The sequence below is a fragment of the Paramisgurnus dabryanus genome, chromosome 9 (genome assembly GCF_030506205.2).
Source record: "Paramisgurnus dabryanus chromosome 9, PD_genome_1.1, whole genome shotgun sequence".
NCBI lineage: Eukaryota > Metazoa > Chordata > Actinopteri > Cypriniformes > Cobitidae > Paramisgurnus > Paramisgurnus dabryanus.
This window is the reverse complement of record NC_133345.1, coordinates 24,970,874-24,995,913: the sequence shown is the minus strand read 5'-3', so window position 1 is coordinate 24,995,913 and position 25,040 is coordinate 24,970,874. Positions and strand designations below refer to the sequence as shown.

The window sequence follows — 25,040 nt, the reverse complement described above, 5'->3', positions numbered from 1 at the left end:
TTCCAATAAATACCCTAAACGTTTAGTGTTTTGTACATATTTTGATGGTTTAATCCAACCCGTGGGGGCATTAAAACACATACTGTAGTGTACAAATCCCTCTCAACACCCCCCCCCCCCTCACTTTGGCCACTATTGTAATGAAACAACAAAAACTTTTTTTTTTCCCTTAAAGCCTACTAGTATCTCTGCACTATAGTGAAGTGCCACGGAAGTCTTTGGAGAACACACTTCCAGCACCATCAGGCCCCACATCTACCCACCGGGATCTTCTCCAGTACCCGCAGCACAAGCAAATATTCCTTTTGCACCCCTATAAATATCACTCCCTCAGAAAAGTCTGTATTAGAGCTCTGATGGCCAACACCCCATCTTGCTTTCAACCATGCTGCGGTCAAATCGTTAACCTTTGTTGTGCTGTTGGCCCGAATTGAAGGGTTGGCTGGGAAATGGAGCATCATGTCCTAATTCCATTGCAAGTCGGGCGTCTCGGTGCTGCTTGGGCAAAGCTCCTCGAGCAGTGTTTAATAGGTCTGGCAGCAGGCTCTTCCAACCCAACTCAAAAAGCAGGTGGTGAAAATTAAGATACAGTCTGTGCTTCCGTCTGCCAGTTCAAATCTCTATAGCAGCTCTGCCACGGAACAAAAAAAACCTACAGCCAAGGACGGATTGGCCAGACCCTCTGGTATTGTGTCTATCATAATCATCACCGTGTTACAATCTTTACCTGAAGCACAAGCTGTATTTTATCAGCATACTTGCTCTGTTTTAATGAATGCAGATAGGGTGAAATGAGTTCGGTGTTGAGGAACCGATTTCGAAATAGACGGTTTAAGCAGCAGCAACATAAATACACAGCTTTTGTGGACCAAACGGAAATTCCGGTAGACTTCCACATAGCTGGAACAAGGTAAATTAATGACACGTAAATTACATTTGTTCATATATTACATTTAACATGTATCAACTGTTACACTGAATAAACTTTAGTTACTGTGTAAAATGAATGTATATAGACCAGTTCAAAAGATGTAAACAACACTGGTCCAGAAGCACTTCCTGTTTCCATTTTTAACACTAGATAACGTTGGGATAAAATAAACCAACAGAACATATAAACCTGAATTAACTGAAGTTAAACAAACATCTTAAAGATAATAATATATGTAAAATAAAAAAATGACTGTCACAAACTGTAACAGGAAGTGTTTCTGGACCAGTGTCGTTTACATCATTTGAACTGGTCTATAATGTAAGCTACAGGTCCATGAAATCTTGCCTGGCTGCCAAACCTCTCCGCACAGTTGTGATCCAAGCTTGTCATGGACGTCTTATTTAGCAAAGCCAAAATACTTTTTTTCAACAAGGTATTTGTTTTAGAGATTATTTTAGCCTCTAGCCAGACCGATAAATAAATACAGACCAGAAGTTCACTTCGGTTCAGGTGCGTAACCGTGACAACGCGTGAAATCACATCAGTCACTGTTATTTATGAATCAGTTTAGTTTTATAAAAAAGAAAGTGCATTTGCCTTTCTAAATAAATAGGTGCAGAAGTATAACCAAGTCATCTATCTATTCTTACATCTCTTTATATAAATTTTGATCATTTTCTCTTTCTCACGCTCTGTTCTCATCACTTCATTTTAGCATCTTTCTTTATCTAAAGGCACAGAGAGTCGGGTAGATTTTGTAAGAGGTTCAATCAACCAGGTAGCAAACCTATTTGATATTTTTGTTATATAATGTCTTGCCTAGAAACCATAAGCTATTTTGTAGCCCTTGCATCTTGGCAAGGGCTTTGTGTTAAGTTCAAGCCTGCTGTGTAATAAGACAAGCATTTTAAGACATCAATGAATCTCACCTTGTTCCCATTCTCCCTGCAGGAGGTTATGTGTTTATCTGTGGGTTTGTGTGTATGAGATACAGAGATCATTTTCAGAGCAATAAACTGTATTTGCTGACACCTCTGTTTAAGTATGAGGACACAAAAACTTTTGAAATAAATGAATAAAAATGTTCTCTCAAGAGTGCTTCCAGTCGTTCCCTACAATCCACAAACATAAAGCGTTTGTCATAAACCCTTATGTTATTATTAACTTTGTGTCCGTGTTCATATGTCTTACTTTATCCATGTCCAAGTTTACAATTCCTATTAAAGGGATAGTTCACACAAAAATGAAAATTATGTCATCATTTATTAACCATTGTGTTGTTTAAAACCTGTATGAAAACAAATACTATGGAAGTCAATGGGTACCATCAACTGTGTGCTTGCTTACTATCTATCAGTGGCAGCTCGTGACTGCTCATTTGAGGGGTGCTAATACAAAATAAGTGCTCGGAGTGTCATGTGTGTTGCTCGTGTTTTCAAAATATTTGTTTCTTGCGTCATGTGAACCATGTTCATGTGTTTTGTCAAAATAAGTGCCTGATGCACACGCGTCAAAACCGTTTATGATAAAAGAGACGCTCACGTTCACAAAATACACACAAGACACTCACTTAAGTAAACTCTGATTACGCATGAGATTATGCAAGTATCTGGCAAACGCGAGCGTCTCTTTAATCATAAATCTTTCAGACACGTCTGCAGCAGACACTTATTTTGACAAGACACGTGATGCACACAGGATCACTCGATGCGCAGAACACATATTTTGAAATTACGAACCACACACATGACGGGCTACATACATGTTGTAACTAACTTTACATCGAGCGCCCTCGAAAAAATAAGTCATCGGCCGCCACTGCCATCTATGATCAAAATCTTCTTTTGTATTCACCATTTTTGGATGTACTATTCCTTTAGCATCTGTATTCGATGATCTAATCACAACTGGGCTTGAAGACACATTCCTGTTTGGCAGTAACAGCAACATTGCCTATTTCTGAATCATCACAGTCACAATCTTTTGTGTTTGCACCTTTATTGTGGTCAAATATTATCTGAATGTGATTCGATCACCAAAAAGGTGTTTATGGCAGATGCAAAACCAACCCATTCTCATGACTTACATATAAATAGTACGCTTTTTACAAAGTAGTGCAATACATAGTGTGAGTCCAATTTTGTGGGGAATATGATACACAAGTCCTTTCTTTTCACTTAATATCATTCATCTTTTTTGTCATTTTTGTATTGGTTTCTCAATTGTTTTTTTCATTTTTAAACCATTGTCAATTGGGGTTGGAGTTAGATTTCATACCTTCCAGAATTTTTTTTGTGATTGTTGCGGGCAAAGATCCTTGATATTTGCGGCATGTTTTCTTAAAAATGCAATGGAATATGTGGGATATTTATGCAATTTTATGCAAAGAAATTTTGAGAACTTGCAAAAATTGTTGGAACTTGCAAAAACTGCGGGAACTTGTTTGGTCGCGTAATTACGTCACTTCGTAGCATTCCCATGGCAACAGGGGACATGGCTGCGCTTATGTGAAGTAAATGCAAATTTTTTCAACTTTCTGCTAAAATATATGTAACTTTTTGCTACGAAAATGCGGGGATTATTCAGAAATCTGAAATGTATGCGGCGAAAGTGCGGCATATTTGAAAAATGCGGCCCTGCATAAATATGCAGATTTTGGATGATTATGCACAGAATCATGCGATCGCATAATCGCGTTTTTCTGGAGGGACTGAGATTTGGTTTATAGGATGTAATTTAATGTATAGATTTCCATTTTTTTTTTTTTAACCATGGTCGCTTAAAGCAACACTAAAGACTTATTGCTCTTTGCTCCCCCTACAGGTTAGACGCGTAATTGTTCATTAGCACTGTCGTAAATACTGCAGCATAGCTGGCTCTGATTGGATTGTAGGTCTGCCGTAAAGCAAGTTTTTGTAGTTTTCACTCGAACTACAGGACCACTACCCGATGGTTGGAAACTTCTTTAGTGCGGTTTTGGCCGATAGAGTGCTGCAAAGCAAATGTGAAAGTGCCATTCACCCTGTTTTGAGTGGATGAACCACTGAAACTTTTTTGGAAACGTGATTTTAAGGTAAAAAAAACTCTTTGGTGTTGCTTTAAAGTTGAGGTTAGAATTAGAGTTAGGGTTAGGATGTCATTTTATGTAACAAAGTTGTTTTAACCCCAAGCGACAATGGTAAAAAAATAAATTTTTTTAGAAACCAATACATAAAATGACACAATAAGATGCGTTGAATTAAGTGAAAGGGAAGGACTGGCATATCATATGCACGCAAAATTGGACTGTGGCGAATATATATCACGACTTTTCAAAAGGCGTTCTATTTAAATGCAAGACTTGATAATGGGCTTGCAAAACTGCTGTTCACTGAAAAACATAGCAACGGTGTCAATGCTCCGCTGTCAACTTAATGTCAAATATTTCAGCAAGGCAGGATTTAATGCATGTAGACAATGATAAATGATGAACATGGACTCACGGTATAGCCTGGGGCACAGATACATGCCCCTGTGAGACTGTGGCAGTCTGCTCCATTAGCACACTGGCACGGCACACTACATCCTTCACCATAGTAACTTGGGGGACAAGTCTCATTGCAGTACAGACCTGACCATCCTGCAGCACATGAGCATTCACCTGTCAGTGGGTGACAACTGGAAAAGAAAAACAGAGAGTTTTTAAGTGCAAATAAGATATGTCGCATATAAAGCAAAAATGATTTGAGTTTCCAGAACAATGGAGTCAAATCAGGGGACTAAAACCTTTTTAAGCTATTCATTTTGGTGTCTGTGAGCTCCACTCAGATGAATGTGGTGTCCTTTCTCTCCTTCATGTAGTAATGAGCCCGGGTGTTGCTGGGCCTAATCTGCCCATACCAGGCATTAACATTGCATTAGCCAAGAAATAATAAATGAAGCACAGGTCGCGATAAAGAGCAAGTGCTACAGCTAAAAGGTGTTCAGATTTTTACTTACAAGTCAAATGAAGTCAGATGATGCTCTTTACTTGCATACAGTTTAAAGAGCTTAATGCAAGATGGAGCCATTTTATTTATTTAACCTAACCTGAAGGGGCATCAAAAGCAAATATTGTCCCAATTCCAATCGTAAAAAGCTATACATTTAAAACATCACAAATATCCTGATCACATAAATTAAGATTTAGTGCATCATTACCTATCAATTTTATAGTTAGCAATCTGATACAGTTTGTCAGCTTGTCATTGTGCTTGCTCACCTGAGCGTGTTGGTGGCATTACAGGGGCAGTATCTGTCACAGATGAGACCGTAGAGTCCCGGTGGACAGAACCTGTCTTGGCAGTGAGGGCCTTTAAATCCCGTATCGCACAAACATGCCCCGTTGATGTGATAACATTTGGCCCCATTTTGACAGTCGCAGTAAAGGGCACACTGGGGGCCGTAAGTCCCGACCGGACACTCCTCCTGACACCTGGGAACGATTCAGGCATATTAGGACCTTTGCACCCCTATAACACAATGTCTGGATGTATGTTGCATAGATTGTTCTTCGCTCAGAGTGGTTCAGAAAGATAAAGGAGCCCTTCGGTTTTACATAGGCAGGGACTACAGGGATATTCTAATATAAGGATCAAGGGTCAATGCTCTGGCCATCTTTTTTTGGTTCATCATGCCCCTGACTTTGCCTCTGGGGTTCCAACAAAGTGAGCTCGCAACCATTAATTACAGTGAATACAATTAGACCCAGGTCCATTCTCTCTGTTGAATAGCGAAGTGACTTAAGGACCAACGACTTCCACAAGAACTTCAATATACAATCGAGGCAGACCATCAATCTCGAGTGTCCAAAGAAGCCATTAGGAGACAGATAAATAGCTCAATTAAATTATAAAACGGACTAGGTATGTTTCATGTTGAAATTACACCGGCGTCGTTTGTATTAGGAGAAGCGAGTGTGAGAAGGACCAGGGGGCGGGGTGGGGATGGAGGTGCTTGCAAACGCAATCTGAGATTATTCCTGCAGGGCTAATTCACCTGTCACGGACCAAATGAATGAGGGCAATTTTGTTAAATATTAGCGGATAAGAAGTGCCTGTCTTAGAAGTGTTTTCATTCTGCGGACAATCACTTTAGTGCACTAATAAACCCTAAGCTACTGCAGAAGACAAGGGATATAAAGACGCCCAGCAATTTCAATCGGATCCTAATAAAACTCCATTACTGGTAATTAATGGGAAGAAACTTAACGGACCAGTGCGCAGCTTTCACTGGGATCAGTGGACACAAGGAATGTAAACACAGCAGTAAAAAAAAAAATAATGCATCAATTATTCATTAGTCAAATTTACTGTCTTTATTAACATACTGCACTTTATGTGTGTGTGCTTTTCTTTAAAGCGTAAGGGAGAGTTGGATGACTCTTCAAATGGGACCTAGGTATTTAATAAACAGAAATACGTATAGGTCCCATTAATCTTAAATGAGTCTTCAGGAGTTTCAACTCAATACCTCATACTAGCGATGCACTGATGTATCGGCCGATTTTTGATGAATTTGAAACCATCGGCATATCGGCATTAGCACGAGAAAGGCGGATTCCGATTGTTTATTAATTAACTGCATAAAGAAATCTATTATATGTAAAAAATGAGTTAATGTTGTTAATAAAATAAATGCTGAATAGCAAAAACCACCTTTGAAGGTTGTCATGCTCTCTTATTATATTTGTTTTAGCTTAATTTGTGCCTCTCTTATTATGTCGGTCAGTTGAATGTTAATTAGATCAAATCCATGTTCAGTAAAAATAATTTGATGCAGAAATAAACTAGCTAATAGACCAACTGTATAGTATTGTATACAAGTGTTTAATATCAGTATCGGCATCGGTATCGGCCAGAAGTTGTCTGTTTAAATCGGTATCGGCCCAAAAAATCCTATCGGTGCATCCCTACCTCATACAGTACTATCCTCAGATTTGCATTAGATACCAAAGTCAACTCAAAAGTCTTTCATTACTTCCATTACTTTCAACTAGAAAATGTCTCCAAATAGGTGCTACATGATGTCAGAAAAAATGGTTGAAAAATAATTGAAGCTTACACTGAAGACACCCTATAAAAAGTTCCTAATATGTACAATTGATGTACATATGTGTATAGATTTGGTACTAATATGTACCTTTGAGGTACTAATATGCACATTTTGGTACCAATATGTACCTCATAAGTACTAATATGAAATCTTTAGGTGTACTTTTTGAAAGGGTACCACCCCAGTTACAGCTAGGAACCATTTTTTGACAGTGTATTAAAGGGACACTCCACTTTTTTTGAAAATATGCTCATTTTTTAGATCCCCTAGAGTTAAACATTTGATTCTTACCGGTTTGAAATCCATTCAGCTGATCTCTGGCATTACCACTTTTAGCATAGCTTAGCACAATCCATTGAATCTGATAAGACCATTAGCATCGCGCCTAAAAATAAGATACCAAAGAGTTTAGATATTTTTCTATTTAAAACTTGACTCTTCTGTAGTTACATCGTGTACTAAGACCGATGGAAAATTAAAAAGCTGCAATTTTCTAGGCAGATATGGCTAGGAACTATATTCTCAAACTGGCGTCATAATCAAGGACTTTGCTGCTGTAACATGGCTGAAGCAGGTGTAGTGTTATTACGCACTGCCTGAAAATAGTCCACTTGGTTACTTTCAATACCAGGGCACTATTTACGGGCAGTGTGTAATATCACTACGCCTGCTGCAGACATGTTACATCAATGTTACATTATTACGCCAGTTTGAGAGTATAGTTCCTAGCCATATCTGCCTAGAAAATGGCAACTTTTAATTTTCCATCTGTCTTAGTACATGACGTAGCTACAGAAGAGTCAAGTTTTAAAAAGGAAAAATATCGCAACTCTTTGGTTATTTTTTACGCAATGCTAATGGTCTAATCAGATTCAATGGATTGTGCTAAGCTATGCTAAAAGTGCTAGCGCCAGAACTGGAAGTCTGCTGAATGGATTCCAAAACGGTAAGAATCAAATGTTTAACTCAAGGGGAACTGGAAAACAAGCATATTTTCCAAAAAAGTGGACTGTCCCTTTAAAAGATCGATTTTTGGCTGCATGGCTCCATAAATATATGTATGGTAATGTCCTCATGGTTCTGACATCATAAAAATCTCTAAATAACTTGTTTTTGCAGATAGATGGACTGGAAACTTTACAGTGTTTTTAAGGAGAAACATCTAAGACAAAGCTGATACTTAAAATAATCACTCAAGGTGCTTAGCCCCAATGCACATGTGTTACCTGTGGCCGCTATAGCCTGCCATACACTGGCACTGTCCTGTGATGTGGTCACAAAGTCCTCCATTTCGACAGGAGCATTCCTTACTGCAGTTGATTCCATATTTGCCAAATGGGCATGGCTGGGCACACACAGACCCCTGTTGTGCAAGAGGATAAATCAGCTCATTAATGACAATAACAACACTAAGCAGAAGTGACAGAGCCATCTGCATTTTAGTAGCCAAATGTAACCCTCTATTGCATGATGTTGCCTCAGGGTAAGAAATACAATTTCTTTAAAGGAAAACACCACTGTTTTTCAATATTTCACTATGTTCTTACCTTAACTTAGATGAATGAATACATACCTCTCTTTTTTCAATGCGTGCACTTTTAATCTTTGTACAGCACTTCGTAAATGTGTTAGCATTTAGCCTAGCCCCATCTATTTTTATGGCTCCAAACAAAAGTTTTATTTTGTGCCACCATACTTACTCATGTAACAGTCTTTAAATAGGGAAAACATGGAAGTGTTTGGTGGATGCTAAATTCATCCCTGTTTGGAGCCATAGGAATGAATGGGGCTAGGCTAAATACTAACACATTCACGAGGCGCTGTACAAAGATTAAAAGTGCATGCACTGAGAAAAGATAGGTATGTATTAATCCGTCGATTGGGTTGAGGTGAGAACATACTGTAGTAAAATATTGAAAAAAGTGTGGTGTTTTCCTTTAATAGCATGTGGTGCATATGAGATGGAAATGAAATGGTAATTAATAGTTAATTAGACATAACTATAAAAGAAGAACAATGTAAAACAGTTTCAGGTTATTCTGGTGAACTGCCCTCATTTTTCACACATAAAATACGATTTACATTTATTAATGAGTAAACTTCATTCTTAACAGTTTTAAACACAGTGTTGCCTCCAGGCAACAAACCCAGAAACGGACCCCTTAATATTATTGTTAAAAACTTTTGTTTTTAAAAATCAAACAAGGTCTAGTCTATTGTATGCATAAAAATGCTTGCATAATGTGTGCAATAGGGGTAATTTTAAACGAAATCACAAGTGTTACACCATGTCTGACCTCAGAAATAAACAGACTATTTTTACTAAATTAGGACTTCTGTAGCCTTTGCATCCACACAATGTTGTTTATAAAACTTGCCGAACCAACTTGCTGAAAACCTAATAGGTATTAACATGTACAAGACGTTGTCATCCAACACCATGAAAATGTATAAATAACTTGGTTAGGCTTAGATGGTGTGAGTGGACTGGGAATTGAACTTTGCAAACTGTGGACTATAGCATTTAACGTTTGTATTTCAAGATGACGCAAAGGAGCCATAACAAGTCTCAGAAAACTTCACACAATTGGCTTCAAATTAATAACTTCAGCTGCCCTGTGAGGAGCTTTGAACATCACTGCAATTTCTTCTCCTCGTACACTATCAGACAAATTTACCCTGTCATTGGGTCTGTACAAAGAGTACACTTTTGTACCTATAAAGTTCATATTAGTACCTCAGAGGTACCTATTGGTGCCAAATGTATACAAATCTGTGCTTAATGGTACTGTATTAGGACCTTTTAAAGGGTACTGCCCACAACTGGGGTACGTATTTTGACTATTTTTTTCTAACAGTGTATGTTTGCCAGTGTACTGTATCTCCATTCAGATTCACCTTCACCACTCTTCATTTACCTCTCAAACTCTTTCTCCTTTCCTTCATTCACTTAATGCTCCTCTTCACCGTCTAATTGCTCCGTTTTCTCCATCCTTCATTTTAACTCTTCTATCATTACAAAGCTTTGCCCTCTTTCTCTCCTTCAGCTTCTGTTCTCTCGCTTCATGTCATCTGTCTTCTCATTCCTATTCTCCTCCATCTCTTCTTTCTTTAATCATCAACCTCTCTCTGATTTTACTCTTTTTGACCCCTTGTGAATAGTTTCATACCGTCCATCCAGCAGGGCAGGAACATTCGCCTGTGATGTGATGGCAGGTTCCTCCGTTCTGACAGGGGCAGCGCTGCTCGCACTGAGGCCCGTGACTTCCGGAGGGACAGCGCTCTCCACAGCTACCAAACCACAAGAGCCAAAACATGAAACTCAGACAGTCATTGCGTAGGATTGCAACATAAAACACAAGAAAGTTCAAAGACTTAAGAACAAAAACTTACAAAAAAACCTAACCATATATCTTTTAAAGTACCCTCACAAGCACTTCATAGTGTTTCCAACCAATGCCAACAATGAATGTAGATAAAGAATAAGCATATATGTAGACAATTAAACTTGGGGCTGAGGTTAGTTTTCACATGGGGGTAAGTTGTCAAAACGGCAGCAATTTAAATAATACAATCGCTTATTGTCTCTATTCTATTATTCATCAGTTATAGTTTGTGTTGGCTAAAATACTGGTTTGTAGTTTTGGTGCAGTTACTATTTTTACAATTTCTTTAAATAGCAACAAATGGCCCAAACTTAAAGGGACACTCCACTTTTTTTCCATTCAGCTGATATTTGGTTCTGGCGCAACCACTTTTAGCATAGCTTAGCATAATCCATTGAATCTGATTAGACCATTAGCATCGCGCTGTTACAGCAGCAAAGTCACGCCAGAATGAGAGCATAGTCTTAGCCATATCTGCCTAGAAAATCGCAACTTTTATTTTTTTTGTCGGTCTTAGTACACGATGTAACTACAGAAGAGTCAAGTTTTAACCTGATAAGGAACACTGTGCCGTACACGGTACACCCCCTCCCTTGCACGTGAGGCTGCATTACGTCATTGTAACTTTGAAGCATTAAACCTTCAAAATATACGGTCATGCGGCACATCGTTGTAAAGCTTAGACTTTCGGAATTCCATTAAGCGCACACACAAAGCATAATATGATTTTTAGCAGTCATAAAACTGTTATCTATTTGTTAGTTACCTGAATCGGGCGGCGCCGATTTAGGATATTTATTTACCTTCAAAATCTTCCCATTATCCACTTCGGTGAAATTGTCCAAAACAAATTGTTCATAAATCCCCAAAAGTCCAATGAAATGGAATATCCAAGCCTTTTAATCCAAAGCGATTTGTTCATCTCACAATCTTGACATTTCTGACCGAATTACGATATAAATAGTGTATACAATTAGTTCAATAACGGACATTCGTTCGAATCTCACTTTCCAGTCACGATTTATAATGAATATATTCAGATGTCACGTTTATTGTGCAACGTCTGAGGAACAAATACGCCCCCTTGTGGAATTTCTGCCGTGTCTTTGGTCCTTTTTGAGCGCGATGCTAATGGTCTAATCAGATTCAATGGATTATGCTAAGCTATGCTAAAAGTGGTACCGCCAGACCCGGAGAACAGCTGAATGGATTCCAAAAAGGTACAAATCAGGTACAAATGTTTAACTCTAAGGGAGCTGGAAAATGAACATATTAAAAAAAAGTGGAGTGTCCCTTTAACTTCATCAGGGTGCCACATATACTTATAAATATTTTGTCTGGTGTGCAGACTGCTTTATCTCTGGTACTCACATGGGGCCCATATAGCCTGGTGCACATATGCATTCCCCAGTCTCATGGTGGCAGGTGGCACCATTGAGGCATTGACATTGCAGCTGACAGACCTTGCCATAGTATCCAGGCTCACACTGATCCTCGCATCGCCAACCTTGATAGCCGTCTGTGCAGACACAGGCTCCTGTGATGGGGTTACACAGGGCTCCATTCTTACACTGACAGCGATTGCTGCAATGTGGCCCCCAGTGGCCACTTTCACAACCTGATACACAGAGGAAAAGAAAGAGGGCTTTATACACCAAGAGAGGCTTCCAGATGTACTGTTACCATAGCTTAACTTGTAATACATTTTGAGTGATAAGTTGTAGACCAGTGACCTGTAATCCTGAAATTGGCAAGTCACAAGATTTGTAAAGTCATAGAATTTTATTGCTGAGCATATGAGAAAGTTTATGGCTTTGCACAGTGTTTTGTCAATACAAGTGAATCCTACTCAGAGTGGGGATTAGCTCAAGCATAGATTATTTACATTCCCTTATACGTTCTCACTAAATTATCAATGAGCTAATACCACACTAAAAGAAAATGAAAACCACTACAGTGGTCCAGAGATGCTATAAAAGTCTGACAGTCCTTCTTGCAATATTGGGTAGTATAAATAGAGCTGTAACCACCCCAGACACTGAGATTATTGTAACCATCAAAAGTGCAACTAAGTTACTCTTGAGAAAAGATTTCAACTGAACATTCCCTCAGCAGATGCATAACCGCTAAATGTCGTCTCTGTCAAAAATGAGAATGATATTAACCAAATGCTCGCAGCACGTATTATATATTCATCAAATATCTTTGCTTTAAATCAGATTAATCCCAGCCTCAGGTCATTCAGAAATACTGGTTTGTTTGCAAAATTCGCTAAACACCACAAACTTTTTCAGCAAAGTCCTCTAAATGCATGAAAGATTAATTGGATGAACGACGGCTTGGGAAACTATCATGTTTCACATTTGTGACCTGATCCAGCAAAATGAGTCACAGTGACCCAAATTTCAAAATTGAGATTTTGGCATCAATGAAAAGAGAAGATCATAAGCTTTCAAATGATATCCTAGTCATACCATGAATGGTTTTAAAGATATAGACACTTGAATTATGGTCGTCTGCCCTCTTTTCCAACTGAAAACCTGAGAAAAATCGCTTTTAAAGTTTTTTTTTAGATATCTTTCAAAATCCGTTGCATTTTTAAAGGGATAAACTATTTATTTTACAGCATAATTAGATCATTATATATTAACATATATCAATTCTTTTACAGTAAACCAGACTGAAGCTCAAATTATTGTAAAGTATTTATTTGAATACATATTTGAAAGGCACGTTTACAAAGATTTACTAAAAATTTTAGTAAATCTTTGTAAACGTGCCTTTCAAATATGAAATATTTCAGAAATATTGAACAGAAGTGATAGATTTTTTTAGAGAGAGAAAAAGTGTGTGTGTGTGTGTGTGTATGTGTGTGTATGTGTACCTGGTAATTATCACATAGATAGGAATACCAGTGTTTTTGTGACCTTGTGGGGACATTTTGATGTCCCCATGAAGAAACAAGCTTATAAATCAAACAAGATGATGTTTATTGAAAATCTAAGGTACAAGAAAGGTTTTTGTGATGGTTGGGGTTAGGACATGGGGCAGGTAAGGGGAATAGAATATACAGTTTGTATGGTATAAAATGCATTACGTCTATGGAATGTCCCCACAAAACATGGAAACCAGAATGTGTGTGTGTGCGCGTGTTTGCGAGAGAGAGAGAGAGAGAGAGAGAGGAGAGAGAGAGAGAGAGAGAGAGAGAGAGAGAGAGAGAGAGAGAGAGAGAGAGAGAGAGAGAGAGAGAGAGAGAGAGAGAGAGAGAGAGGGAGAGAGAGAGAGAGAGAGAGAGAGAGAGAGAGAGAGAGAGAGAGAGAGAGATTAAGCTAGCCAAAAATAAATAATGCTAGCCTGGGCTATGCAATCATATCTTTGTGTTGGCTAGTTGACAATAACAGTGTAACAAATTTATAACGGAAATACCAACAGCAACAGTTAAATATTGGTTTACACATAACGCTGGGAGTCTTACAGAAGGGTGACTGGACCAATTGTGTGCCCCGGGGCTTCCCATTGACAAATGATCAGCGTTTGTGTGGATTTCTAAGCTTTTTGATTGGCTCTATATACAAGTGTAACATCATATTTGGAAAGATAGTGATGTTTCAGGGGATACCAGGGAAATGCTCCAATGAGAATTTAGTAAAACTTTTTCAACTTTAATAGTTATTTAAATACCTTTACTCAATTATTTGGACTACGAAACTTTGGGAGATTATCTTTGAAATTAGCTAAAAAAAAGATTATTTCATTGTTTTTCCACATTTTCGGACCATATCTTAAAATGGACTGTTACGACTTCCGACTCATTTCGCCAAAGCGGGTCACATTGCAACTTGGGCCCCTGTAAGTACTTGGAACTGAATACTTGCATTTGGCAGTGACATGAATCACATTGCCCCCTAAAGTGTGGTTCAGTTTCATGGTTTTAAAATTCTGACTTTCATCATTTGCAATGTTTCTAGTTGCATCTTTGGTGATTTTGCACTGTTTACTATGTCTTTTCCATGAAGATATTTTTGTTCGAAGCAGAGGTTTTGCCAAAAAGCTTGCATGCACTTAAGAGGGTTTTGCAGCGAAATACAAACAAATTGTTAAATACCAATAAAACAACTAAAGTGACACTTGTGAAAATAAGTCATTAAATTTACTGACTAACAACCTTTATATTGCCATTTAACTGAAATTACTGAACCTCAAAATGAGAGCCTGATAAAAAATTGAATTGACAAGAAAACATGTCAGACACACTTATAGTGTATTGCATCTGAACTCCTCAAATAGTTAAGTCAAAACAATTCTTATTAGATATAACATGATTGTGTCAATCGATAAAGACTGATGATTAGGGGAGGGGCTCTAAACATAGTCAATATAGCGCTTGCCATTCTTTGCGTATGCACAGTGGGTGTTTTAAGTTCAATTTGAGATGAAGAAACAAAAATTATGGTACATTTGATGACAGGTTTTATTGTTGGTTAAAAAGATGTTGTTTATTTGTAATATTAGCAAATAATTATAGAGAAATTGTCTTTTCCAAGTCTAGTAGATAGGGCTTTAGTCTTGCATGACTGGAACAACTGCCTAGGGGCATTGCAAACATGGCCACCTAGTGGTACGACTTACCTACAGGGACTTTGCATTTACTTACTATGCCATTCCAAATATATATGACTTTCTTCAGCTAAACACAAATGAGTATTTAAAAAATATGCTGGCTTTGGAATGTAATTAAATGGTCCGCTACCCAATTTGAGGTTGAGAGTCAAGTTCACATTGCATAACATAAGCTAAACATATTGCAAAGGTTGTGTTTGTGTTCAATCATATACACCTGGGATGGCATAAGGATGAGTAAATAATGAGATAATTTTCATTCTTGGGTGAGCTATAATATAGGTCCCCATAATAAATGTATTGTACTGCGTTAAATTAAACTATCAGCTAAATGAGAAAAAAGTTAATTACTACATTTAAGGAAATATTGACTGCATTGTCATTGATTTCAGGATGTAATGTAAAGAAAAAACAACATGATCTCACGAAAATCCGTGTTATAGTCACGGAAAATTTTATCACCTTATCTGTGTCCATGTCACGGAATTCAGCTTTTTTCCGTGACGAGAGCACGGATGTCTTTTCTGTGTCACTCCCACGGATTTTTCGTGTCATTTTATGTATTGTTTTCTCATAGTTTTTTCCTATTTTCAAATAATTGTCGCATAGGGTTGGGGTTAGGATGTATCTTCCGCTTTTAAAATCTTGCCTGGTGTTAGGGTTAGAGTTGGGGTTTGGGTTAGGATGTCTAAAAATGTAACAGAAAGTGATTTCGAACCCCAACCCCAAGCGACAATGGGAAGAAAATAGGAAAAAACAATAAGAAAACAATACATAAAATGACACGAGAAATCTATGGCAGTGACACAGAAAAGACATCTGTGCATCCTTCACGGAAAAAAAAACTGAATTCTGTGACATGGATAGAACACCTTGAGAAAAAGTGACACTAAGGGACACATTTATGACCCTGCCTGCATGTAAAAACCCTAAAGTAATTTTTTTGATTTACTGTTTTCTACATAAAATCATCATACATTATGTAAAGTGCATTGACAACACTACCATGATTTTTAAAAATAGTAACTGAGTATTAAGGTCATGTCAAAATTTGAAATCTTTGTGAAATCAATGTCTGAAATCTCATATTTAGATTACGAGACTTTAGCCTGGTTTCCACAGACAAGTCATATAAATGATCTTTAAACACAAGCTCCAGTATTCTACAAACTTGATGCACTTGGCTGAACTCAGAAGGCTGATTTAAAACTAGATAAGGACCTAATGAGAACTGTTTGCACTGAGACAGCAGCATCCAGCGTACAGAGCAGACAAACACGCTGTGGATGATCAGCACTTTGAGAAGACATCTTGGCACAGAGGGGGGTCACGGAACATTCTGGCAACGTGGCGAGTCTTTCCCAAGAGGTGCGATGCGGGCGCATTAAGCTCCTCAAAGAGGGCAGGAGGCATGCTATTGATTTGAGTAAATCTGCCACAGATGAGTTCTTCTGCCGGTTGAGCCCTCGCGTCATACAATTGACCAGAACACATAAAAGGCAGGAAATCTACGGGAGGTCAGTGAAGTAAGATGAGCAGCTCATCGCCTGCGCCGTTAGCAGCCAATCAGCGCTCATCACGCTCCTCTCTGCTCTCCTACGCTGATGAGAGAAAGAGGTTAAAAACACAACACATCCACCGTTTGCCTCGCCCGCCGGCCCCCGGACCTCGTCAACTCCCCATCAGCCCCAAAGCGAGCGCCTTACTTTCGCAAACCTCATACTGAGCCGCAAACAGTTAGCCTCCCATTCAATGCGGCAAATCCACTCCGCTTTGGCACGGAGTCCGCTCGGCCCCTTCATCTGCAGCCATTCTAAATCACCGCGGAGGAGGACAAATAAAAATCTAGACAGAGCTTAATTTGCAGAAATCTTTTTCTCTGGGTCTCAGATGTTGCTATTGAAAACTCAAAGCCTCTTTTCCCCCCACATTGAGACGTCTCAGCACATTTCCATGTAAAGCCCATTATCTCTCGGCCCGTCTAGTTTTCAGACTCACCGCAGCCAGAATCTCACTGCAGGCCCTCTGACAGCATTTAGCTGCGATTAAAGAGTCAGGGTTCACATGGTGCCATTGGCAAAGCTGTGAAACATACCAAGTCTTTTTTCGGTTTCTCTGTTTTTAAAATAAGGAAAGCTCTATAAGGATGAGTCCAATCAGTAAAGAAAAGAGGGGAACTGTATAAGACTCCCTTGTGGGGAAAATGGACATTATGTGTGAGTAGAGACTGTACGCACGCAAAACGAGTGACCTGCAATGCAACCCTTATTAAAAGCACTCAGCGTTGTACTAACAGGCTAATCAAGAGAGAGTATTGGGAGATAACCTACGTTCTCCTTCACATCAAGCTTGCACTTCAAGACTGCGAGCGTGAGTTTGTGTACTGTACTGTGATAAGACGAAAAATCTGATTTGATACGATGGTTGGAAAAAAATCTCAGATTAGCACCGTGCACATTCCTGGGAGAACCGAGGCTGAGATATTTGTAATGTAATGCTCTTCTTGAAGTTCTCCCACAAGCATGGCAAGTCTGTAGCAGACTGTCCTAAAAAGTATTTCTGCTGCAGGGTGGATTCAAAATTATTAATGCTGACAAGAAATATATTTCGGTGTTATGTTCTGCCTAGAGCTGTGTGCTCAACTAAATAAACCAACATTGTAGACGGCTAATTAATGAGGTTTCTTGACTCTAAATTGTAGTATTTTCTGTGAAGACAAAAATAAATCTCTCATGTGTAATAAATGCAAGCATTGCTTATACTGTCTATTTAGTTTTTGTTTTAAAGTTTAATCAGGAGATTCTAAGGCCCTGTTTACATTAGAGCATTTGCATTTTAAAACGGCATTTTAACTCTTTTCCCGCCATTGACGAGATATCTCGTCAATCAAGAGAAAACGCTTCCCCGCCAATGACGAGTTTTTCCGTCTTTCCGCAATACCGCTATTATCCACTAGGTGGGAAAAAAAAGTTCCGCAACTTTTTAAACCCGGAAGTATTGCCCAATGGCAAGCTGCTGCATGTCCGTGTCTGTTTTAAAGATCGCTCTGAATGGGATCTCTATGAAAAGTCCGTCACAAAAATGAAATTATCTCTGCTTTTTGCTCAAAATGTGGTGTTTTTGCAGAAACCTACCCATATTCAAAAGTGGATTACAAAAGAACCACTGAAGGTAGGATGAAACTTTTTTTTTTTTTTGAAAGCAGAGGGTCTGTTCTTTCATTTGGTATATTGTATGTTTATATATTTGAAGAAGAACATTTTCAGGAAGACATTAAACTTTTGTGAAAATCATGAAAAACGCTGGCGCTGGCTGGCAACTTTTTTTTTAAAACGCTGGCAGTGAAAGAGTTAAAATGAAAACGATCCTCGTTTATACTGGCATTTTAAAAAGAATCTTCATCCACACTATAGACGACCATAAACACATGAAACATGACCAATCACGTAACTGGGCATGCGGATAAAAGTGTAAAATAATTTATTACTCTAATAAAAGCTTGCCTTTGCCAATTTTTGCAGCCTAGGGGTGTGCGATATTGACAAAAGTTCATACCTGGATCCTTTGCCGGCCACTACAACAGACACTATTTTTGAACCAATAAAAATGTGTTTGGGAAAGTCTTAAATTGTTCTTGCTCCCCCTACAACATATTTATATGATTAATAGGTTAATGTTGATGTTATAAACCAAACAGAAAGGTATTTATGATTTAAAAAGGAAGCATTCAAGTGAACAGCACTAAACAGTAGCGAACTTGAAGCTAAAATAAATTTCAGCAAATGCAAACTTCAATGAAACATAATAAGAGGTGAAGTATAGCTTTAGCCTACAGAAATGCTTATTGCTTTAATGTAGGAAGTTCCTCTTCAGCTATTTTGTTATATTTATAATAGTTCATTGTTCGCAGTTCATATGATCTTATAGTCCATTTGAAAATTTTCGTATGAACTGACTGTATTCTTCAAAAAAACACCAAATAACTTATCTTCCCTTACCTGTCGCTGTTCAGTGCATATGTGTGTTCCCTCACACGCGTTCTTCAATAAAAAGCGTGGCCGACTAAAGTATTAAAAATGTATATGACGTTAATTTTTTAAAGTGTGCGAGGTCTGTGCATGTCCTCCGCTAGCAACACAGAAATAGCAAAAAGCGCAATAGGCTAAACGAGCCTTAAATATTAATATGATGTTGATTTTATTGTTTTTATTAATTAATATTCACAAAACTTATCAACAACACATTGATTAAAATTAAGAGACAAATTATATGAAACGAATTCATTTTAAAGTAGCAAACAAAACTTAAATTAAACTCGAAAATAATGTCTGACCCATTACAATTCTCCCTTCATATTGCCCTTTACAACGCCCTAAATGGCGTTTAGCGTTTAAAATTACAGTCTATCTTTCGTAATAAGCTAACTAAATTTAAACAAAACATAAACAACATTACAACAATATTCAAACCCAACAATACTCAAACATAAATATAAAACAGACATTATCTATAAGGATACATGTTAAAACAATCTGATATACACTGTAAAAAAAATCCGTAGAAATTACAATGCTATTGCAGCTGGATTTACCGTAGATTAAAATTTTTGTTATTTACTGGCAAGAGTTTGTTCAAAGTAAAATAAATTTTAAATATTAACAAGTCTTTATCTTTACAGAATAAAACTATACAATAACAGCCTCATGCAAAGCATTCTGGGAACCAGAAATCATCATCAACCTTTTTCTGGGTTTTGCTTCAGATTTTGTTTCCCAGAATGTTTTGCTTGATGCTGTTTTTTTAGTTTTACTCTGTAAAGACAAAGACTTGTAAATGTTAAATGTTCATTTAACTTTGAACAAAATGTTGCCAGTAAATAACATAAATTTAAATCTACGGTAAATTACCGGCAACCCAGCTGCAATTTCTACGGATTTTTTTTACAGTGATAGCGTTTATAATAGCTAGATGTTTACTATTTTTGGCAAAACCTCCGTTGCAAACCTCCATTTACCTGAATAAAAATTATTTTTACTTTGAAAATGATGCGCTGTCACGTTTACATCAGCTGTTAGTTTACATAAGACTCCGTCTACGTTCATTTTCACTGCAGCGGAACGTCTGAGTTCTCAAACTAAAACAGGGTCTTCAGTATTTACGAACAAATCCGTTTTTGAGGGTCGAAAATGGTGGTGTAGTGTAAATGAAAGGCGTAAACGTAGCAAAAGTAACGCGTTTTAAAGGATAAACGCATTCATGTAAACATAGCCTAAATCTAAACTTGAGTTACATTGTAGTTGTCCTATTCATCATCCAATAGATGGACTACAGCTATTTAAATATGTGACCCCGTCTGTGAAATCCAGGCTTAAGTCTCAAAATCTAATTTTCAGATAAGGAAAATTAAAGTTTGGTTTTAATCTTTGACATGACCTTACTCAGTCAATAATAAAGATATCAAAGTTATATTTTCACAGAATGATGTTGGATGGTTTTATATAGAAAACATTAAAGGAACAGTATGTAGGATTGTGGCCAAAACTGAACTTGTGGCTAAAACTGGTACTGCAATCACACAGCTGGTGGCCAATACACAACATGACAACATTAACATCAGTTGAGGGCTGCAACTCCACTTTTTAAATGATAATATCCTGGCCAGACCACTGTTGTCAGTGATATAGGTATTTGAAATGAAAATGATTTCTTAATGTCTAGTGACATATCAGCACTCTAAAAACAAACAGTGCTATATAGCACCAAAAGTGGTTCTTTGCTCGTAATCATAGAAGAACCGTTTTTAGTGCCAAATAGCACCGGTGAAGCACCGGTGAAGCACCTGTGTAGAACCATATAGTGCTATGTAGAACCAAATGTGGTGCTATATGGCCCCTATATGGTTCCACACAGGTGCTTCACCGGTTCTTCACCAGTGCTATATGGCACTAAAAACGGTTCTTCTATGGTTACGATTCAAATCAACAGTTTTGGTGCTATATAGCACCGTTTGTTTTTTTAGAGTGAGGGCCATTCTATGGTTAATTGATATAAATTTCTAACATACTGTTCCTTTAAATCACTAAAAAATGACTTTAGCTGGGTTTTCACAAGCAGCGTCCCAGCTCCAACAGTTTGTGAGTCAATATCCCAGAACCTACAAAAGTCAGATTACAGCATTGTCTCTATCACAGCATACGATGCCTCAATGGCCAATTACTACTTCCTTGCACCCGGTACCGACCCATACCACTCCTTTAATTTAAGCCACAGAGATGGAGAGACAAACTCCAGTCAACCTCTCGCAACAGAGTTTTAGGGTTTGTGGTTAATGACTGTAGGAAGAGCATCAACACTCGGATAAATGAAGATCCCAAATCTTGACAGCTGAACTCTTCTGTTGCAGTTCATCTCTGTTCAGCCGTGATGAATACAGGATGGGAGTTTCTCTTACATGACGGAGTGTCTTAATTACCGTGAGTCAATGTCACAGCGCTGTGCAATACGTGACTCAGGACTGTCTCTGTGCTCAGATAATAGTTGAGAGTCTATGTCGTGCCAGTTAAGTGTCTTTTTCAGTGCACAGCAGGGGCGTCATGCACCTCTTACTGGGCCCACTACAGTGACAGTTCTGGCTCACTTCAGGGCTGTAGGCGACGTAAGATGTGTCCAAAGAAAAACACTTTTTACATGCTTAGTAGTTTTTAAGTGTAAGAGATAGTATAGTCTAGTGGTACTAGATCTATCTATCTATCTAACACACATTAAATGTGAGTACTACATTTAATACAGTATAATAATCCAGTTTAACAAGTCATTTAAGGATTGCAATAAAGGTTTGTGCAGTTTTGTTAATGCTTATTGTGATAGCGGTGTGCCGTATTGTTTACTTATCAAAACTGTGCTGTGGCAAAAAAAGAAACACTGCTAGCTGTCAGCAGAAGATGAACAGGGCTAAAATAGCTTTTTTTGAACAAAGTGGTGATTGTTGGTGCACTGGGATGATAAATGTCAACTGGAAACGCTTTTAAAAGTACAGTTGTAAAACCTGCCAATATTCTCACCATGAAATGGTCCACTGTGCCCTCTAGAGCACCACTGACACTTATCACTATGTTATTTATTAGTACACTGAAAGGGCCGACTGCTAAAGAATAAATTAGGGATACATTAGGGAATTTGGGATACATTATCTGGCCTGCGGAGCTGATGGATGTTATTCTAAATATACAGATGGAACTGCCAATAGTCTTGAGGAGAGGATAGTGCTGAGTTGTAATAACAGAGGGGGGAGCGCATGCGCTGCAGCTGCCAGGCCCTCTCGTCGGACCGGGACGTCCTTTCTACCCTAATTTATCTCAGACAAACCCCTGCTACATGTTTCCTTTCCCCCAGGAGAGAGGATCAGCATGTGATCTGCCAGCCTAAGCCTCGGGAGAGGCACGTAGCATAAGGATGTGCTGATGTCATTTTTTCTTGCGCTGTGTTTCACGCTGTGTTATGATTCACATGTGAAGACAACTTCTGTATTGTATTTTATTTTTTGATGTATTATACCTCCTGCAGTAAATGCATACTTCAACAAACTTTTGCATGTTAACAGATCTCATTTCTAGTGTAACAGCGGTGGGGATGAGGTCGTCGTCAGGGGGTCCTGTCACAAGAGAGGGGGGCAGTCTTCTAAGGCAATTTACATTTTCAAAATGAAGGTTGGGATTTTTATCTTGCTTTGAAAAATATGAAAAATTATTAGATTTAAAGAGCACCTACATTTCCTGTGGTGTGTAAGTGTGTATTAGTACATGTTAAAGGAATAGTCTACTCATTTTCAATATTAAAATATGTTATTACCTTAACTAAGAACTGTTGAATCATCCCTCTATCATCTGTGTGTGTGCACGTAAGCGCTGGAGCGCGCTGGAGCGCGCTGCGACGCTACGATAGCATTTAGCTTAGCCCCATTCATTCAATGGTACCATTTAGAGATAAAGTTAGAAGTGACCAAACACATCAACGTTTTTCCTATTTAAGACGAGTAGTTATACGAGCAAGTTTGGTGGTACAAAATAAAACATAGCGCTTTTCTAAGCGGATTTAAAAGAGTAACTATATTTTATGGCGTAATAGCACTTTTGGGAGTACTTCGACTTGGCGCAGTAACACCCTCCCTCTCCCATTATGAGAGTGAGAAGGGGAGCGGACTTTTCAGGCAAGTCGAAGTACTCCCAAAAGTGCTATTACGCCATAAAATATAGTAGGGATGTCCCGATCAGGTTTTTTTGCCCTCGAGTCTGAGTCCGAGTCATTTGATTTTGAGTATCTGCCGATACCGAGTCCCGATCCGATACTTCTATAATACATAAAAAAAAGAATAAAGAAGAGCGAAAAAACAGAACCAGGATGTTCCTTATGTCATGCCGCACGCATTGCAGTTTCTGTGTGGAGTCAAAAGAGTATAACTCTGTGCCAGCGCATAACTACAGATGTGTTAAAAAATAATGAATATATAGTATATATGTTCAGGGGTTAAATTGGGGTTTGTTTTGTGGGGAGGCTCTGTTGGGAGGGAGGGTTCGAGGGGTAACATGTTTAATCCTGATGACAGCAAAGTCACTGGGTGTGCTTCAATGACATTTTGTATCTCTGATAGGATTTTATAAGTTTCAGTTTTAAAGCTGTGCCACATGTTGACCCAAACTTTAAAACCTGAACTTTAAATTATGCAAATCTATGAGTCTGACACCCTATATGCATTTGGTGCACATGTCATTATGCACAATTGATCAAACTTTGAATGAAGTTATAAGACTTAACCTCCTTGACTCATTCTAGGCATAAGATAGGCTACCCAAATAGACTCAATTAACAAGAAAAACAACATACTGATTCAGCAATATGTCTTATAAATTAGCCATGGAGATTCCCTAAGCTGGTCAGCAGTTAGTTAAACAATCACTAGTTAGGTCGTGATTCATTTGTATAATCAAAATACATTATTTTATTAAACTATACAATCAGTTGTATCCAGTTATCTAGTTAACATTTTGTAATGAGATGAGTGACATGGCTATACATACTTTAATACTTTGTTTCTAGACTTCTATTAGGTTTTTTCGACATGGGCACCATTCTTACCTCTCTTTCTCTCTTTCTCTCTCTCTCTCTCTCTCTCTCTCTCTCTCTCTCTCTCTCTCTCTCTCTCTCTCTCTCATCTCTACAGTAATGTCAAATGATCCTGCGCGAATGCGCGTTCTTGAGGTTCTGAGTGAGACGCGGAACTGCGTCTGAGCAAATGTTGACAATAACGATCAACGCGTCGTTTAAATGAGCGGTAAAAACGCGGTTTTGTCGTGGGTTCCTTGCACGCACGAGTGTGAAGCCTATGAATGAAAGCACGTCAATAGGCTTGTTCGACTTCATGCGGCGCCGCAACAATCGACAGCCGGGTGACGTCAAACTACCGCGAGAGTGATCTGCGAAATCATACGGAGGAGTTTGCTTTTAAATCGTTCACGCGGAACTTTGACGTCATGCAGCACCACAAGAACCAGCAGCCGGATGAAGTCGAACAAGCCTATTCTCTTCAGTTCACACGCACCAGCGCAGCGCGTACACTGGCGCGGAGCAGAGCGAGAACTTAATGGATTTTAAACTCTGCATATGTATCCGAGTCCTGATCGGGAGGTAACGTCCGATTCCGATCGAGTCTGAAACCACGTGATCGGGGCCGATTTCCGATCACGTGATCGGATCGGGACATCCCTAAAATATAGTTCCTCTTTTAAATCCGCTTAGAAAAGCACTACGTTTTATTTTGTACCACCAAACTTGCTCGTATAACTACTCGTCTTAAATAGGAAAAACTTTGATGTGTTTGGTCACTTCTAACTTTATCTCTAAATGGCAGCATTGAATGAATGGGGCTAAGCTAAATGCTATCGTAGCGTCGCAGCGCGCTCCAGCGTTTACGTGCACACACACAGATGATAGAGGGATGATTCAACAGTTCTTAGTTAAGGTAATAACATATT

At 38.5% G+C, this 25,040-nt stretch overlaps 1 protein-coding gene across 2 annotated transcripts in view; it reads right to left on the bottom strand.

Moving 5' to 3' along the window:
• Positions 1 to 25,040, bottom strand: part of megf11 (multiple EGF-like-domains 11) — a 170,010-nt gene that overhangs the window by 51,405 nt on the left and 93,565 nt on the right. For both annotated transcript variants that reach the window (XM_065283262.2, XM_065283263.2), the window contains exons 7-11: positions 11,764 to 12,010; positions 10,177 to 10,297; positions 8,233 to 8,369; positions 5,175 to 5,387; positions 4,417 to 4,591 (exon numbers count right to left, since the gene is read on the bottom strand). In XM_065283262.2, coding sequence (XP_065139334.1) covers positions 4,417 to 4,591; positions 5,175 to 5,387; positions 8,233 to 8,369; positions 10,177 to 10,297; positions 11,764 to 12,010 — 893 coding nt within the window. The remainder of the gene's footprint in view (positions 1 to 4,416; positions 4,592 to 5,174; positions 5,388 to 8,232; positions 8,370 to 10,176; positions 10,298 to 11,763; positions 12,011 to 25,040) is intronic.